Source organism: Bison bison, unplaced genomic scaffold, assembly GCF_000754665.1.
Source record: "Bison bison bison isolate TAMUID 2011002044 unplaced genomic scaffold, Bison_UMD1.0 scf7180017864481, whole genome shotgun sequence".
NCBI classification, from domain to species: Eukaryota; Metazoa; Chordata; class Mammalia; order Artiodactyla; family Bovidae; genus Bison; species Bison bison.
Genome location: NW_011495041.1, coordinates 1,502,057 through 1,520,158, shown reverse-complemented (window position 1 = coordinate 1,520,158; position 18,102 = coordinate 1,502,057). Strand labels below are relative to the sequence as shown.

Sequence of the window (18,102 nt, the reverse complement as noted above, 5' to 3'; positions counted from 1 at the left end):
TGACCCTCGAATTGAGCCCACGTCTCCTGCATTGCAGGCAGCTTCTTTACTGTCTGAGCCACCAGGGACTTACTGGCTTTTTTTTTAAGGTGTAATTCTAATTACATGTGTATTTCCTCAGTCTGGAATATTTGACAGATGACCAAGATATTTTCTTCAAAACCCACTCCTTCCATGAGTCTTTGAAATTATCTCAGTCCAGTCACTCGGTCTAGTTCAGTTCAAGTCAGTCCTCCTACTGTCTTGATTGTTGTGGTGGCTTTGGCAGGTTCCTTAGTGATTAGTGGGAAACTGAGGAAGTTGGAGAGAACTGTGCTCTCTGTGCTTGAGTAGAGACCAGCCAGACAGGAGCAAAGCTCAGCACGACAGGAGTGGAAGAGGACCGGGTGTAGTTTATATTGATTGGAAAACTGGAGAGGATAAACGGAGAGGGAGAAGAGAAGAGGGTCATCAAGCGGAAGGTGAAGTGAACTCTGGGGGAAAAGGGGGCCACAGAGACAGTTACCGAGGGCAGAGGAACTGCGGGACCAAAGGCGAGTGTAGGTCAGGTAGGGAAGAAAGAGACTAGAAAGACAGAGAAAAGGTGAGGGAGAAGGGAAGTCGATACTGCTGCAATTGATTCCTCTCCACTCTTCGGTGTTAGTTTTGAAACAACAACAGTCTGGATAATAAATGCATTCGTGTGTGGAGTACAGACAATAAAGGTTGCAGAGGTCAGAAATGTAGAGGTGAGCACAGGACTGGAGAGTCTGCAGAAGCCATTTGGAAGGAGAGGTTTCGTGAAGGAGGTTTTTCAATGACGAGAGATGGCATTCCAGGCTGGGGCTACACACACATGGGAAAGCTTGGATATGAAGAGACAAAATCAGATCAGGGTAACGAGGAGGTATCCATTTCCCTTTGCTCTGTAGTAAACTAGCACAAACTCGGCAGCTTAAAAAACACGCCTTATTATCTCTCAGTGACTTCGGGTCAGGAATTCAGGTGTGGCTTAGTGGGGTCCTCTGCTTGAGGTCTCACAAGGCTGCGGTCAGGGTGTCAGCCGGGTCTGCTGTCTCATCCAGACTGTCTCGTGGTGTCTCCTAAGCTCATGTGGTGGTTGGTAGAATCCATTTCTGGCAGCTATAGAATGCATGGTGGCCTGCTGCCTCAGAGGCCGTCAACAGAGACAATCTCTGCCCCATAGACCTTCCTTTAAAGGCTCATCTGATCAGGTCAGGCCCAACCAGGATAGGGTCTCATGTGATTAACTCAAAGTCCACTGACTTGGGACTTTGATTTCATTTGTAAAATCCCTTCACCTTTCAAGTAATGTAACCTAATCAAGAGTTCATGGATTCTGCCTGCCCGCAGTCAGGGGGAGGGGATGATGTCTGGCTCATGCACCAGAGGGTAGGAATCTTGGGGGCCAGTTTGGAATTTTGCCTACAAGAGGGGAAGACCTGCTTCGAGAATAGCAGAACACTGGGTCTGGGAGAGCAGCGAGAGGGAGCCTTGAGTTAACAGGATGGAGTAAAGTCAGGCTTCGCCTTAGACTCTGCTACAGGCATTCAAGAGCCACTGGGAGTCTGGTGTTGAGCGATGGGTAACATGAGGCCTGTGTTCGAGGAGCGTGACGATGGCCATACGGTGTGTGGTGTGGGGGACTGAAGACAAGGGAGCCCGCTTGCAGGCTGCCGTGGTTCCGGGCTTGAACTGACAGGCTTGGAGCTGTTGGTCTCAGAGCAGTCCATTAACCTATCCAGACCCGCTCTGACTGTTCAGACTCACTCTCAGAACCCTGGTGTGTGTCTTAGCACTGACCCATGGGTATGCTGGTACACGTCTAGCAGCTGGCCTTCCAGAAGGGAAAAGTTTTACTTTAGTGTTTGCCGGGTTTTATAACACAGCTAATCCTGCTGTGGCCACTTTGAGGCTCCCAGCAGCGTATCTGTCCACTGGACATGGAGTTGGGAAGAGGCACAGTAAGCCCTCCACCATATTCCACTGTTCAGACACGATAGATGTAAATAGCATTGAGCATAGATAAAATGTAGGGAAAACAATTAGGAGAAGATGAGTTTTGTATTTTTATCACTTTAGTTTTTAATACAACATATTTATTTATAAGTTTACGTAACTTTTAACAGTGGCTGCATTTAACAGCTAGCTGGTTGCATTCCTGAAAATTTAGCAGTTGTTTTTGTGCACTGGCATGAGCCAACCCTTCACACTACTTCCTTATTGCACGCTTGAGCACGGTCTTTGGTTTTCTTTTGTGAACACATCTCTTCCAGTGTCCTGTGAGTTTCCCAAGGCTGAGGAGAGTTTACCTCTGTGACTTCGGCCTCTAACAGAATGTCTGACCTATTACAGGTGCTCAGTAGATGTTTACTGAACTAATGTGTTTAGAATGAAAAATATCTTTTTGTCTTAAAGTGCCTTTTTTAAAAAGATTCCTGGGAATCATTCAGACAAATGGAAACAAATACCGAACTGTGAAAATGTCACAAGTACCCACTGTGTCTTTCCTCGAGAGGTTTCCTCAAGGGGAATTTACTATGTCCGTGTACGAGCATCTAATGGAAATGGTACCTCTTTTTGGTCTGAAGAGAAGGAATTTAATACTGAAATGAAAAGTAAGCCAGTAGTTTTTATTTTACTTTGTGATTCTCCAATTATGAATTCTTACAATTGTTTTGTAGTCTGATTTGAACTTTGTGTCTTTACACATTTTTTTCCCCTAGCTATCATATTTCCTCCAGTCATCAGCGTGAAATCCGTTACTGATGATTCACTGCATGTCAGTGTTGGTGCTTCAGAAGAGTCTGAAAACATGTCTGTGAATCAGCTCTACCCGCTAATTTATGAAGTAATTTTTTGGGAAAACACTTCAAATGCTGAGGTAAAAAGACTGTGTAGTATAGGTTTATAACTTAGAGTTATGACTATGATTTGGGTAAGCAAAGCTTGAAGTTAAAATTGCAGGGAAATTTTTAAACTTTTAGGCTATATGATTAACTCAGATATTTTCCGTAGGAAGAAATTGGCATTTCATGTTTTACTTGGTAAGAGTTACGGTCATCTGCATCTGGGTCCCAGTTAGTTGCTGTTGGTTTGGGGGAGTTTCTTGGCCTCGCCAAGTGGCATGCAGAACCTTAGTTCCCTGATCAGGGAAGGGAACTCGCCTGCCCTGCAGTGGAAGCATGAAGTCCTAACCACTGGACCACCAGGAAAGTGCCCCCAGCTAGTTTCTAAACCTCAGATCCTGAGTTCATTTGTACTCAGTCAGAACCTCTGAGGGTAGAGCTCAGGAGTTTTTATCATGACCCTCAGGGATTCATGAACCAGAGTTTCTCAACACTGCTGACATTTGGGTTTTCGGTCAGTTGCAGGAGCTGCCTTGTGCATTATAGGAGGGCTAGTAATGCCCTCCCCACTCCTCACTAGGTGCTGGTAGCCCTCCCTCCCAGGTGTGACAACCCAGACCCCCTCCCTGCAGTGCCAGACACTGGGCACCTCCACGAGGACAAAGACTGGCTTTTAGGGGACAAAAGACTCTTAGCTGTTATCATGCTTTGTCAGACCCTAAAATTCGGAAACCACTGACAGGCTAATGCACATCAGATAATCCACATTATTCCTAGATCACTTTTCCCTGTGGAATTACCATCAGGGAATCAGCCTTTAAAAATCTGGTACAGTTGGTGAATTTTGTAACTTCATTTCCTGTTGAAAATCTAAGAAAAGTCCAGTGATTTGGATACTTTGATTTTAACTATCTGAAGACTCTGCACAGTTTAGCCTTGTTGAGTATTGTGGTTAGTTCTAAGTCCTCCCTAGATCTGGAAAACCTAAATTTGTGTCTCAGACTACCAAATGGTGTAAGCTTAGGCAAGCTGCTTATCCACTGAAACTCATTTCCTCTTCTCTAAAGTGGCAGGGGTCATAGCAACTTAATTTTTTTTTAAACAGATGTTTTTAAGGTTTAAAATGAGGTAGTATTTATGGAAATACCTACCGCATTGCTTGACAAATAGAGATTCAATAACCTTTGTTTGCCATCCTGTCTTATGCTGGGTAAGACATCAATAATTACAGTCATAATAACAGCTCATATTTATTGGATACTCATTATGTATGGGGTGCCAGGGCTAAGTATTTTACATGAATTGTCTCAATCGGTCTTCCAAACAACCCTGCCAGACAGTTGGATCGATTATCAGCAAATACTTAGGATGGAGTATCCATTACTGCTTCGCTGATGCTGGGCCGTAGGCAGTGAAACATGAGTGGATGTGGTATGACTGAGGCCCTAAGTGCGCCTGTGGGGTTTGGCTTGGCTCTTGCACTTCTCACATTTGCCAAGAGGAAAGCAAGCTCCAAAGAATGCTCAAACTACTGCACAATTGCACTCATCTCACACACTAGTAAAGTAATGCTCAAAATTCTCCAAGCCAGGCTTCAGCAATACGTGAACCATGAACTTCCAGATGTTCAAACTGGTTTTAGAAAAGGCAGAGGAACCAGAGATCAAATTGCCAACATCCACTGGATCATGGAAAAAGCAAGAGAGTTCCAGAAAAACATCTATTTCTGCTTTATTGACTATGCCAAAGCCTTTGTCTGTGTGGATAACAATAAACTGTGGGAAATTCTGAAAGAGATGGGAATACCAGACCACCTGACCTGCCTCTTGAGAAACCTATATGCAAGTCAGGAAGCAACAATTAGAACTGGACATGGAACAACAGACTGGTTCCAAATAGGAAAAGGAGTACGTCAAGGCTATATGTTGTCACCCTGCTTATTTAACTTATATGCAGAGTACATCATGAGAAACGCTGGACTGGAAGAAGCACAAGCTGGAATCAAGATTGCTGGGAGAAATATCAATAACCTCTGATATGCAGATGACACCACCCTTATGGCAGAAAGTAAAGAGGAACTAAAAAGCCTCTTAATGAAAGTTAAAGAGGAGAGTGAAAAAGTTGGCTTAAAGCTCAGCATTCAGAAAACGAAGATCATGGCATCTGGTCCCATCACTTCATGGGAAATAGCTGGGGAAACAATGTCAGACTTTATTTTTTTGGGCTCCAAAATCACTGCAGATGGTGATTGCAGCCATGAAATTAAAAGACGCTTACTCCTTGGAAGGAAAGTTATGACCAACCTAGACAGCATATTGAAAAGCAGACATTACTTTGCCAACAAAGGTCCGTCTAGTCAAGGCAATGGTATTTCCAGTGGTCGTGTATGGATGTGAGAGTTGGACTGTGAAGAAAGCTGAGCACCGAAGAATTGATGCTTTTGAACTGTGGTGTTGGAGAAGACTCTTGAAAGTCCCTTGGACTGCAAGGAGATCCAACCAGTCCATTCTGAAGGAGATCGGCCCTGGGATTTCTTTGGAAGGAATGATGCTAAAGCTGAAACTCCAGTACTTTGGCCACCTCATGCGAAGAGCTGACTCACTGGAAAAGACCCTGATGCTGGGAGGGACTGGGGGCAGGCAGAGAAGGGGACAACAGAGGATGAGATGGCTGGATGGCATCACCGATTCGATGGACGTGAGTTTGAGTGAATTCCGGGAGTTGGTGATGGACAGGGAGGCCTGGCGAGCTGGGATTCATGGGGTTGCAAAGAGTCGGACACGACTGAGCGACTGAACTGAACTGAACTGAACTGAAGCAAGCTCCACATGGTCTGTGGGCCAAGGCGGATGAGAGGCTGTAGAGCACACCTGAACGTGGTCCACGGCCTCAGAGAGAGCTCCCCAGGCCGATCCTCGCATGATCTGCTCATGAGTAACAAAAACAAATACGTCTGTATACATGTATATGCATGGCTGAGTCCCCTTTGCTGTCCACCTGAAACTCTCACAGCACTGTTAATTGGCTATACCCCAATACAAAATAAAAAGTTTAAATCTTTTTAAAAAAGAAAAATATGTTTTGAGCCACAGCTGTTTTGTTACACAGAGTTGCACAGTGTTATTTTGCTGTACTTGCTGTGTTTTGTTACACCACAGTAACAAAACAATAGCAATAGCTAGCTGATTAATACAAATAGGAGTAGTAATTGTCCTCACTTTATAGATCTGGGAATAGGGCCCAGGAAATTAAATAACTTGCCTAAGGCTACATAGCTATAAGTAACATCTTGATACAGGCAGTTTGAGACCAGAACCTCCCCACCCCCGCGCCCCGCACTTAATTGTTCTGCCTCTAACCAGAGGTAACACAATGGTAATTCAGCCAAGTCGATATGTACTGATAAAATAACTTCGAGTTGTCTTAGGACTATATGGTATTCTTTTGGCAGGAGCATGTTTCACTTTTGAGTTTGGTAATGGTGTGTTGTCCAAAATAAATTTATATTTCTTAAAATATACCAACCGTTTGGAAGAGGTTAATCTTAGAATGAATATTTAAGGAATTCAGAAAACAGATATTCCCTCTATGATTTCTTGGGGTTCTAAATTTTACCAATGATTTACTTATTTTTTTTATAGAGAAAAGTTCTAGAGAAAAAAACCAATTTTATCTTTCCTGACTTGAAACCGCTGACTGTGTATTGTGTCAAAGCCAGAGCACTCATTGAAAATGACAGGCGGAATAAAGGGAGCAGTTTTAGTGATACTGTGTGTGAGAAAACAAAACCAGGTCAGGATCTTTTATTATACTTTTTCTTTTTTAATGTCGCTAGATTTAATAAAAAAAATAACCAATTCATTGAAAACTGTAAAATGTTTGTGTTTTGCTGCGAAAATATATAGAATATTTTCTTAATGGACTATGTAAGTCAAAATCAGACCTTCACACTGACCTTCACAAAACTTCACACTGAGTTTTAGAAAATATTTTTAATACTCAACTTAGTTCAGTGGTTTCTGCATGCTTTATATTTCATGTATAGCCACATAATTAATTTCTTGCATTACTCTTAGAATTTAATGAGACTTCTATTTTTATATAACCTTTGATATAATTATCATGTGGAAATCCCTTAGTTGTGAATTTTTTATGTTATTGGTATTATTTAACAATGTAAATTTCCTTTCACATGGCTGTATTTCTTTCACACAAACTGTCAGCAGTCTTAATGTATTTGTGTGTCAAAACCTATATTGATGCTAAACACCATTTATTTCTTTTCAGGAAATACTTCCAAAACCTGGCTTATAGTTGGAACTTGCACTGCATTGTTTTCTATTCCTGTGGTCATTTATGTTGTGAGCGTCTTCTTGAGATGTGTCAAGTATGTGTTCTTTCCATCAAGTAAACCTCCTTCCTCTGTTGATGAGGTAGGTTACTTTTCTTGGTCAACAGCTAGCTGGATTTTTCTGAAAATGAAAGGGAAATATATTTGATTGCAACAGAATATAAATGTGTTCCTGATATTCAAAAAATAATACAGACGGACCTGGGTTTTTTTCTTCAGAGTTTTAGAAAATTGACTTCAGAAGCAGCTATGTAACAGAGTAACGTGGAATAGAAGGATGTGTCCTTAATCCCGTGTTTTTCTGGCAGTTTGGCTGCTGGGGCACTTGTTTTACCATCTATATTCCCAAAAAGGTTAAAACATTGTCGCCAGCGCAAAAACTTTATTCTGTGGATGAAATCACCGAAAATGAGACAGGAACGCGCGTTTCCTCTCGCAGCACCTCGGTGTTTTGGCTGGCACGTCTGTGTGGTTGGCACAGTTCGTGGAAGCACGAAGCGATGACTGTCAGCATGGACGCTGCCCGGGGTGGCGTCTGCACCTGGAGTGGCTCCCACGCTGCCTGCCTTGCTGCAGGTTCTGAGGCCGTGGAGCTGGAGGCCAGAAGGTGGCTCACTGACGGGCTGTAGTGTATTTGCACTGACTGGCTCTGAACTTGTGCAGCTCAGTCATGAGCACTTGCACAAGTGCCCATAGCTGTACAGCAGCGCCAGCAGTGCCATCCCGTAGAACTGTAAGGAGCGAGGGCGGGAGACCAGAAAGACCCGCCGCTGCGCCAGCACTCTGTCCACGTGAGCTGTCTCACCCTCTTATCCCTGAGTTTTCTAGTGTCATTTCTATGTGCTCTTCTATTCAGAGCTGTTACTTAAAGAACTTTAAGACTAGCAAGTTACTCTTAGCGGAACTGGGAAAAAGTTAACTCTCCCTTGTGCCTCTTCTGGATGTTTTCGGATTGGATACCAGCATTTTATTATTTCACAACAAAATGTCCCCCATCCCAGTGCCCTCCCGTTCCTTCCTTACCCACCACGCTCTTCCACCCTGACCCCTCGTAGCACAGTGGACTTTCTTAGAGACTGTTTGGATAATTTCCCCAAAACAGTACTGAGATGTGCGTGACCTCACTGGTGGTGCCTTTATTCTAAACACGATAGTGCGGTGGATATGCTCTTAGCTCGCTTTTAATACGTGTGTCAAAAGATAGGATTTCTAGATAAAGGATTTAAGAAACTGAAGCTTATTGGAACTCGAAAACCACTTTTTGTTCTTTTAAATGATCTGTTTCTGTTCTTTCCCTTTTGAATTAGTATTTCTCCGATCAGCCACTAAGGAATCTACTCCTTTCCACTTCTGAGGAACAAACGGAAAGATGTTTTATAATTGAAAATGCAAGCGTTATTACTGAAATAGAAGAGACTGATGAAATTGATGAAGTTCACAAAAAGTACAGTTCCCAAACTAGTCAAGATTCAGGAAACTATTCAAACGAAGATGAAAACAGTGGAAGCAAAATAAGCGAAGAGTTTCCGCAACAGGACAGTGTGTGACCAGGAATGACCCTGAAACATTAGGGAGTCTTGCAAGAGTCAGAGTGGGAGCCTGGGCTTTTTGCTCTTCTCAGTAACTGTCAAAAGAAGATTGTCCATGTCGGGGAAGAAAAAGCGTCTTCAGATCACAGGTCCAAAAAATACAGGCAAGCACTTCACTATTTAAAATGAATTTCAAGAAGTTTTCTGCGTCCTTTGCCACGTGTCAAGTCTTGAAAGGCCTGTCATTGGACCTGCCTTGGATGAGAGGCGTTAAGTCCAGAAGATACCCTCTGTCTCCCTCACGCTACTGTAAGCAGCCCTGTGCTGGCGTGGGGTTTGGGGGTGCTTGTGTTCCCATCAGCTGGTGCTGTCGCTGTGTAACGCTGCGCTGCTCCCTCTCCCCCACAGCATTATAGTTCACTATTTTTCAGGAGATATTCAGAACATTTGGTCTTCTTCAAAGAAGAACCTGAATACCACCATCACTTGATTTTCTGAAGAAGTAGCTTACTCTGGAAAACAGCTGCAGATGCCAGAAACGAGGTTCTTATAGATTTTTCAGGGGGATTCTCTCTGTTTATACCAATCACATTTATACCAGTTCCAAGAAATGTGGGTTCAGTCCTTGGGTCGGGAAGATCCTCTAGAGGAGGGCATGGCAACTCACTCCAGTATTCATGCCTGGAAAATCCCATAGGCGGAGGAGCCTGGCGGGCTACAGTCCACGAGGTCACAGAGAGTCGGACACTGAAGCGACTGAACGTGCATACACGCGTACCAATTACATTGGCCTCTGCATCACAGTTACCCATCCCTTCTACAGTTTAGAATTAAAACCATGTCATCTTTTACTATATGTACATTAAGGCTTCCTGTTTCAGAACATTAGGACACTAGCTTCTGATTAGAAGGCATAATCCCTAAAATTACAGAGAAATGGGGAACAGGCTGAGTAGAGAAGTTACTGTTATCTCTTAGGATATGGGAGTGTGGAACGTCAGTGGCAGTGTATGTAAAGTCTTGGGATCAGAAAATGCTACTGAGAAACAGTAAGTAGTGTGAGTCAGTGGGAAAGAAGCAGGTGGCTTTAGTGAAAAATAAGAATAATGTGCATCGTCAGCTTCTGATTACTAACATCCTGAGGGGTGGCATTTGTTTTCACGGCTCATCTGTGTCACTTCTTAACATAAGCAGGCCGGCTTCTGTCCACTGTGGGGCAATATTCACAGGCATGCAGGTATCGCTTCCGCTCAGCCTGCATGCACTCAAGGAAATGCAAGTTATTTATCATCAGAGTGTGGGAGGAAATGAACTAGGAAGGAAACCTGAGTTTTTAAAATTATGTAAAACCTCTCAAAGGCATCTATAACTTATGTTTAAATGATTTTGCTGTTTGGGCTTATTCATGGAGTTCCTGCAGAGAAAGGAAGTGTAGGAATTCTGGCTACCTCTGAGGCCAAGTTCTCAGCTTCAGTCGTTGCAGCAGGACTGAGGAAAGAGAGATGGCACCACCCAGCACATCAAGTCTGGCTGGGCTCATTTAGAGTGGTCCGCAGGGTCTTCTGGGTGGAAGAAGAGGTTGAAAGCAGCTGCGCTGAGAAGGGCTGTGGCGCCCCGCCTGTCCTCTCCAGAGCACCTTGGGCTCCTCTGGGCCTCCATCCAGCTCCTCAGGGAGCGCATGGTCAGGAGGCCCCAACCAGGGCGTTTCTCTGCTGCAGAATCCTTCCAGAGTCCCAAACGCACCTCAGATCCTCTGACCAGAGGCATTTGGTTTAAAGCAGATCAGGACTCGCCCTTCGCTGGGAAAGGCCCCGTCCGTCCTTGGGAACTTGTCACTGTCGAGAGGACCCTGCCCCCGCCGGCTTCCGTGCTGGGTCAAGGCGGCCGGCCTGCCCTGCAGTCGGGCCTGGGATTTTCCACAGGAAAAACACTGCTTCGGACTGGGAACAGTGCCTTTGTGGGACGTGGCAGAGGGAAAACTAGGGCATTATAAGGCAGAGATGCTGCTAAAGTCGCTAGGTCCCTGGATGTAGGAGTATGTGTGTCTGGGGTTTAAGATCCCCTGTGGTTTTCAATAAACAAGCATCTGAGCGGCCTCGAACAAAAACCCCTCCGTTTTGCCACATCTTGCAGACCTGAAAATGCAGTTCCATCCCATTCTTCATTGTGGTCCACATGTAGCTTAATCAAGATGTGCTTATGTGTAAGATGGTAAGTATTTTTTCTGAAAAAATAGTTTGCTTGCAAACACTATATACTTGAGAGCAGCAATAAACTTCCTCAAATCTGTGATACTGATAACTCTTGGAGAGGCTGGATATAATGTAAGCATTTATGTAGAAGATTTGTGTCATTGCAGCCAGAAATCAGGTATTCATATGTAATGTAGATTAATATATACATAGTGACACGGGTCTGTAAACATACATGTTCACATATGATGCTGGCTACTGTGCCACTGCTGCTGCTCCTGCTAAGTCACTTCAGTCGTGTCCAACTCTGGGACCCCATAGACGGCAACCCACCAGGCTCCCCCGTCCCTGGGATTCTCCAGGCAAGAACACTGGAGTGGGTTGCCATTTCCTTCTCCAATGCAGGAAAGTGAAAAGTGAAAGTGAAGTTGCTCAGTCGTGTCCAACTCTTAGCGACCCCATGGACTGCAGCCCACCAGGCTCCTCCGTCCATGGGATTTTCCAGGCAACAGTACTGGAGTGGGTGCCATCGCCTTCGACTGTGCCACTAGTACATCCATAAACACTTAGCATAGGTTCTAGTTAGAAAAGGGTAAATGCTGCTCTAGAACTATGAGCTTCTAAATCTTGACCAGAAATTTGCAACATATAAAGTTATTTCTATATATTTAGGGACTTCTTGGTGGTCCAGTGGCTAAGACTCTGAGCTCCCAATGCAGGGGCCCTGGGTTTGATCCCTGTTCAGGGAAACTAGATTCTACATGCCACGACTAAGACTCGGCACTGTCCAATAAATTTTTTAAGTGTATATGTGTGTATATATATATAGTTTGTATAACATCTTTTCCCCAAACCTACCTTCAAAGCAGCCTCAGATTGCTTCTAAGAATTTGGAAGTGTCCAGCTTTTCCTACCTCCTCCCCATCCCTGTAACCCTTGGACTACCTGACACGTTTGTGTTTGTTTCAGCTGGTGTCTGTCTGCCCCTCCCAGGGGACCAGAAGCTCTGTGAGCTCCGGAATATACACTTAGCACTGTATCCCCGGTACCTACCAGGGTGCGGTGCTCACGCGGAAGAATTGCATAGGAAATAATTGTCAAGTGAGGGAAACCTAGAATTTGAACCAAGTGGGTGTTTCCGTTTGTCTGTCTTATTGAGGCAGAGGACACAACCATATTTCCAGTGTTTCTATGAAAACACAGCCAGTGTTGCCAGTGTTTGTGTCTTATTTCGTGGGTACTTTGTCTTAATGCCCACTGCCATTGTTTTTTAAACATTTGTAACAGTTTCTGTAATAAACACTGAGGCCAAAAGTCTTGGGTTCCATGGTGGTTTTGATTGAACGTAAGCATCACGGGTGCGGTGGCTGCTGCTTTCGTGAGGTGTTCATAACAGTGGGGGCTGGTCCCGTGCCGGGTGGGCCGCGCCCAGCGTTGGTGTCCTGAAGGGGCCACCCCAGCGGGGAGCTCTCGAAGTCTTTGCTTTATTTTCACAACCTTGTGTTTAGACTTGGCCGGACACAGCCTTGAGCCAGTGGGTCTGCAGTTGTAATGCAGACCCTGCCCCCTCAAAGCATGCTGTTCCCTTTGACCAATGTTTCTTCTCCAGATACACTCTTGAAGGAGACTCCACAGTCCCACATGTAAATTGATCTGAAGTTAAACACCATTGACATTCAGGCTGAGAACGCTCATGTGTTTTTAGTAAGCGTCCTCAAATACTTTCCCAAAATGTACAGGGAAGTGAATGTTAATAATTTCATCTCTGATGCACAAGAGACGCCCTGTTACTTAACACTAGTGACAAATACTGGTAACATCCAGTTTTTTTTCTTCTGCATGGTAGCTCATGTCAACAGCTCATGGTAGTTGCCAACCATGAAAAGAAAGAGTGGGCAGAGTCGATATTCTGGCTTAGAAAAAGGTCTTAGGAAGAGGGAGAAAATCGAAAATTAGGTCTCTCAGTGGCTTAGAAAAAGGTCTTGGGAAGAGGGAGAAAATGGAAAAATTAGGTCTCTCAGTAGCACTTTTAAATTAAACATTTCTTGGTCTTCCCTGGTGGTCCAGTGGTTAAGACTCCAAGCTCCCTGTGCAGGGGGCAGGGGTTCAATCCCTGGTTGGGAAAGATCCTGCGTGGCATAGCCCCAAAAAAGTTACTCAATAAACATTTCTCCTCACAGTGACTTGCCAATCCCTCCACGGTCCTACTTCCCCAAATTTCCTGGATCCATCAGAAGGAGCAGAGGAAAAAGTGAATGACTGAATAAGAAGAAAACATTTTCCTATCTCTCCACTAGAAAGATGGACCATTTTTCCAAAAGACTGGATTTAGGCCTTAAATGTATGATAAAATAGCGAAGTGTCTTTTTGTGTACCACTGTCTGATCCAGATTTTATAATGCTTTAATCCTCTGGAATTTAACTTTTAAAAAGACATGGAGAATTTCCTGGTGGTCCAGTGGTTAGGACTCTGAACTTTCCACAGCTGTGAGCCCAGATTCAGTCCCTGGTCAGGGAACTAAGATCCCTCATGCTGTGGTGGAGCAGCCAAAAAAAAAAAAGATGATTCTGAGTGTTTCAGAATAAAGGGGCACCATCCAGTCTGAAGTCTTCCTGGAAGACCTCCACGATGTGCATACATGGAAGTCACTTTTGTGCCCACCTGCCCCTTCATGTCTGTCAGAGACACTGCCTTAGGAGAGATTTTATAGCATCCCCCAGAATACATCCCCTTCTGTAGGCGGTGAGCTCCATAAACGCAAGGACCTTTTTTTTTTTTTTCCACACTTTTGCAGCTGACAGTAAGTGTTTAGTTAAAGTGATTAAGTGCGACCTTGAATTACCACTTGACTGGATTCACCACTAGGGGAAGACAAGTCACCCTCTTTAGGTTCACAACTAGCTGGTATTTTGAAAACAGGTTCCTAAATGGTTGTATCATGAGGAAACGTGAAGAAAGTGGTATGTATCTGAAGACTGTATACTGTTTAGGGTTGCTACATTTAACAAAAACACAGGACACCCAGTGAAACTGAGTTTTCATTTCAGTGAATAATGAATAATTCATAAACTGAATAATTGTTTAGTATAAGTGTGTTTCAAATAGTGCGTGGGACATTACTAAAAATGTTTTGTTGCTACACAATGCTTTGAATACTCTGGCATTTTACCTATGGAAAGAGATGATTATGAAATTTTATAAAAAAAACTTTTGAGGGACTTCCCTGGCAGTCCAGCAGTTAAGACTGCGCTTCCATGCTTGGGGGTATGAGTTTGATCCATGGGTGGGGAACTCTGGTCCCAAATGCCACATAACGTGGCAAAAAAAGAATACCTAGGTCACTATGTCACTCACAATGGCTCTGCTTCTCTGATTGAATCCTGATACATGCCGCAAACCAAGGGCTCCATTTTATGTCAAAATGGGCATGTGATAATGGGATCCAGTGATCCTGCTGTGTAGAACATCACCTGGAAGTTACCAGTTTGATTAAACATTGTGATGGCCTGAAATGGCACAACGAAGGCACCCGTTGGTAGGCGAATCCTGAGGGATGGGGATGCTGGATTCCAATTGGTAGAATCCCCAAAATTCTGGGAACCAAGGGATGGATGTCTAGTGGCATCTCTCATCACCACTCCCAGGGTCTCCCTGAGGAATCTGCACTTCAGGTTTGGCTGGACTAGAAGTCTCAATCTCCTGATGGGGGATAAGGAGGTGTTCTGCAAAAGGATATAGAACTCCACTGTGTGGCTAAAACCTGGTTATTCTGAGCTCCTCATGCCAATAGGGGCTTCCCTGGTGGCTCAGCAATAAAGTCCACCTGTGATGCAGGAGACTTGGGTTCAGTCCCTGAGTTGGGAAGATCCCCTGGAGAAGGAAATGGCAACACACTCCAGTATTCTTGCCTGGGGAATCCCATGGACAGAGGAGCCTGGTGGGCTACAGTCCGTGGGGTTTCAAAAGAGTCGGATACAGCTTGGCAACTAAGCAACGTGCCAATAAACCAGAAGACAGAAAAGGGAAGTGCTGTAGGCCAGAGTAATTCATCTCCAATTATTCTGAGGAGATACAGTCACGTCTACATAATGAGGTAAGAAGGAGTGTTTGCAGAACACAGGGAATTCCCTGGGGCGTGTCTTCATGCTTTCATGTCAAGTCATGACTGGGAGTGGATAATTACCATGACAGCCTGGTAAGGCCCCAGTTATGGGGGTACAGTCTGGGTCACCCCCCCAGGTGAGCAGTTCAGACCAGAAGTGCTAGATGAGGGCTGCCCTGGTGGTCCAGTTAAAATAACTCTGGAGGCTACAATTCCTGTCCTTCCATTGCAGGGGGAACAGATTCCATCCCCAGTCATGGAAGTTCCGCAGGTCACATGTTGTGGCCAAAAAGAAAAAAATTGCTCACCAAGAGTGAGGAGAATCTCAAATGGGTGGAAGAGGAGGGAGAAGATGAATGTCTAATATGGCCTTAAGACCATCTTAAGAAACAGGAAATATAGCTGTCCCCCTAATCTCTCTATCATGATGATTTTTTAAATTCTTTTTCAATCGTGAGCAGCCATCACCTGGAAGAACCAGTACAGCATGAAGTGAGTTAATGTAGGACAGAAATGGTTCTGAGTGCTGTGTGTGTGCTCAGTCATGTCTGACTCTTCACAACCCCATGGACTGTACCCTGCCAGGCTCCTCTGTCCATGGAGTTTTTCAGGCAAAAATACTGGAGTGAGTTGCCACTTCCTTCTCCAGGGGACCTTCCCGATCGAGGGATCGAACCCTTGTTTTTCGTGTCTCCTGCTCTGCCAAGCAGATCCTTTACTGCTGGTGCTACCTGGGCAGCCCATCTGAGTGCTATAGGGGTTAACTGTAGCAGATGCTGCTGGTGCCTCCCCACACCTCCTTGGCATATAATGCTTCCAAGCCTGAGGGAAATTCCAAATCTCTAGTTTCCAAAGCCCATTTTACCCAAGAGTTGATGAGAATTGGCATCAAGCAAGTAGAAACCAGTTGCTGTTCAGTCGCTCAGTCATGCCTGATGCTTTGTGACCCCGTGGACTGCAGCACGCTCGGCCTCCCTGTCCATCACTCCTTCCCTGAGTCTACTCAGACTCATGTCCATTGAGTCGGTGATGCCATCCAACCATCTCATTCTCTGTCACCCCGCTTCTTCTCTTGCCTTTAGTCGTTCCCAACATCAGGGTCTTTTCCAATAAGTCAGCTCTTCGCATCAGGTAGCCAAAGGATCAGAGCTTCAGCTTCCGCTTCAGTCCTTCCAGTGAATGTTCAGGGTTGACTTCCTTTAGGGTGGACTGGTTTGATCTCCTAGCTGTCCAACAGACTCTCAAGAGTACAGGTCAAAGGACTCCAAGGTAGAGGCTAGAGATGCTGCTAACTATCCTACAAAGCACAGGACGACAAAGAATAAATTTTAGGAGCAGCTTTCCAATTTCTACAAAAGAACCAGCTAGATTTGACAGAAACTGAACTGAATCTCTAGACCAAGTTAGGGGAATAGTGCCATACTGACAACATTAAGTCTTCCAATCCATGAATACGGGTAGCTTTCTGTTTAGTTTTCTTTTAATTTCTTTCAATCTCTTTTAGTTTTCAGTATGATAGCCTTGTACTTCTTTAGTTACATTTATTCCTAATTGTTTTATTCTTTTTGATGCTTTGAAGTAAATGGAATTATTTTCTTAATTTAAATATCAAATTATTCATTGCTAGTATACAGAAACAAAATTAGTTTTACATTTATCTTGTATCCTCTGTGTGTGTGTGCATGCTCAGTCACTCAGTCATGTCTGACTCTTTGCGACCCCATGGCCGCTCCTCTGTCCATGAAATTTTCCAGGCAAGAATATTGGAAAGGGTTGCCATTTCCTACTGTAGGGGATCTTCCCAACCCAGGGATCAAACCCATGTCTCTTGCATCTGCTGCATTGGCAAGCGAGTTCTTTACCACTGCGTGACCTGGGAATGCCCTGTATCCTGCAATATCACTGAATTTATTATCTCATACAGGTGTTTTGTTTTCATGGTGAATTCCTTAGAAGGAATCTATATACAAGATTATGTCATCTGTAAATAGAGACAGTTTTACTTCTTCCTTTCTAATCCAGATGCCTTTTATTTGTTCTTCTTGCCTCATTGCCTCAACTAGAACCTCTAATACAATGTTGAATAGAAACGAAAGAGTGTGCTGTTCGTGAGCTTGGTGAGAAAGCTTTCGGTCTTGCACCATTAACTCAGATGTTAGCTGGGGTGTGGGTTGTAGATGTCCTTTATTAGATTGAGGAAGTTCCCTTCTATTCCTCGTTTCTTTTCTGTTTTTATCTTGAACAAGTGTTAGACTTTTGTCACAGGCTTTTTCTGTGTCTACTGAGATCATTTCTCCCCCTTATACTATTAAGATGGCACATCACATTGGTTGGTTTTTGTACGTTAAACCTACCTGCAGTTCTGGAGTAACTCTCACTTGATCATGGTGTATAATCCTTTCTACATATTGCTGAATTCAGTTGCTAGTATTCCACTGAGGATTTTTGCATTTATACTCATAAAGGATATTGATTTGTAGCTTTCTTCTGATGCCATTGTCCAGTTTTGGTATCAGGTTTTGGTCTCATGGAATGAGCTACGAAAGATTTCCCTCTCTTCTACTTTTTTGGAACAGCTTATGAAGAATTATGTCAATTTTTTAAAATGTTTTGTAAAATTCAGCAGTGAAACCACATTGATTTGAGCTTTTCTTTGTGGAAAGCTGGATGATAACTGGATTCTTCGGCATCTCCCAAAATTGACAATTTTGAAATGATAACATTCCTTAAATATGTGTGAATTTAAAACCAAATGTAGGGTCTTCCCTGGCAGGTCCAATGGTTAAGACTCTGCACTTCCCCTGCAAGGGGTACTGGTTGGGGAACTAAGATCCCTCACGCCATGCAGTCAAAAAGTAAAAAAACTAATGCATAAAATAAAAAATAAAACCAAATATAATCTTCAATTTGTAGCTCTCATACAACCACAAAACTAAATCAAATTTATAAATGACTTCTAATCAAAACTCCAGAGGGCTTCCCAGGTGGCACAGTGGTAAAGAACCCGCCAGCTAATGCAGTAGACATAAGAGATGTAGGTTCGATCCCTGGGTTGTCAAGATCCTCTGGAGGAGGAAA

The 18,102-nt window shown here is 44.0% G+C and overlaps 1 protein-coding gene across 1 annotated transcript in view; it reads left to right on the top strand.

Moving 5' to 3' along the window:
• The window catches only part of IFNAR1 (interferon (alpha, beta and omega) receptor 1), a 24,612-nt gene extending 12,377 nt beyond the window's left edge, over positions 1 to 12,235 (top strand). Inside the window, exons 6-10 of the mRNA XM_010862289.1 lie at positions 2,419 to 2,618; positions 2,727 to 2,884; positions 6,491 to 6,641; positions 7,137 to 7,282; positions 8,508 to 12,235. Of these exons, the coding sequence (XP_010860591.1) occupies positions 2,419 to 2,618; positions 2,727 to 2,884; positions 6,491 to 6,641; positions 7,137 to 7,282; positions 8,508 to 8,747 (895 nt within the window). The 3' untranslated portion in view covers positions 8,748 to 12,235. The remainder of the gene's footprint in view (positions 1 to 2,418; positions 2,619 to 2,726; positions 2,885 to 6,490; positions 6,642 to 7,136; positions 7,283 to 8,507) is intronic.
• The last annotated feature ends 5,867 nt before the right edge of the window (positions 12,236 to 18,102 follow it).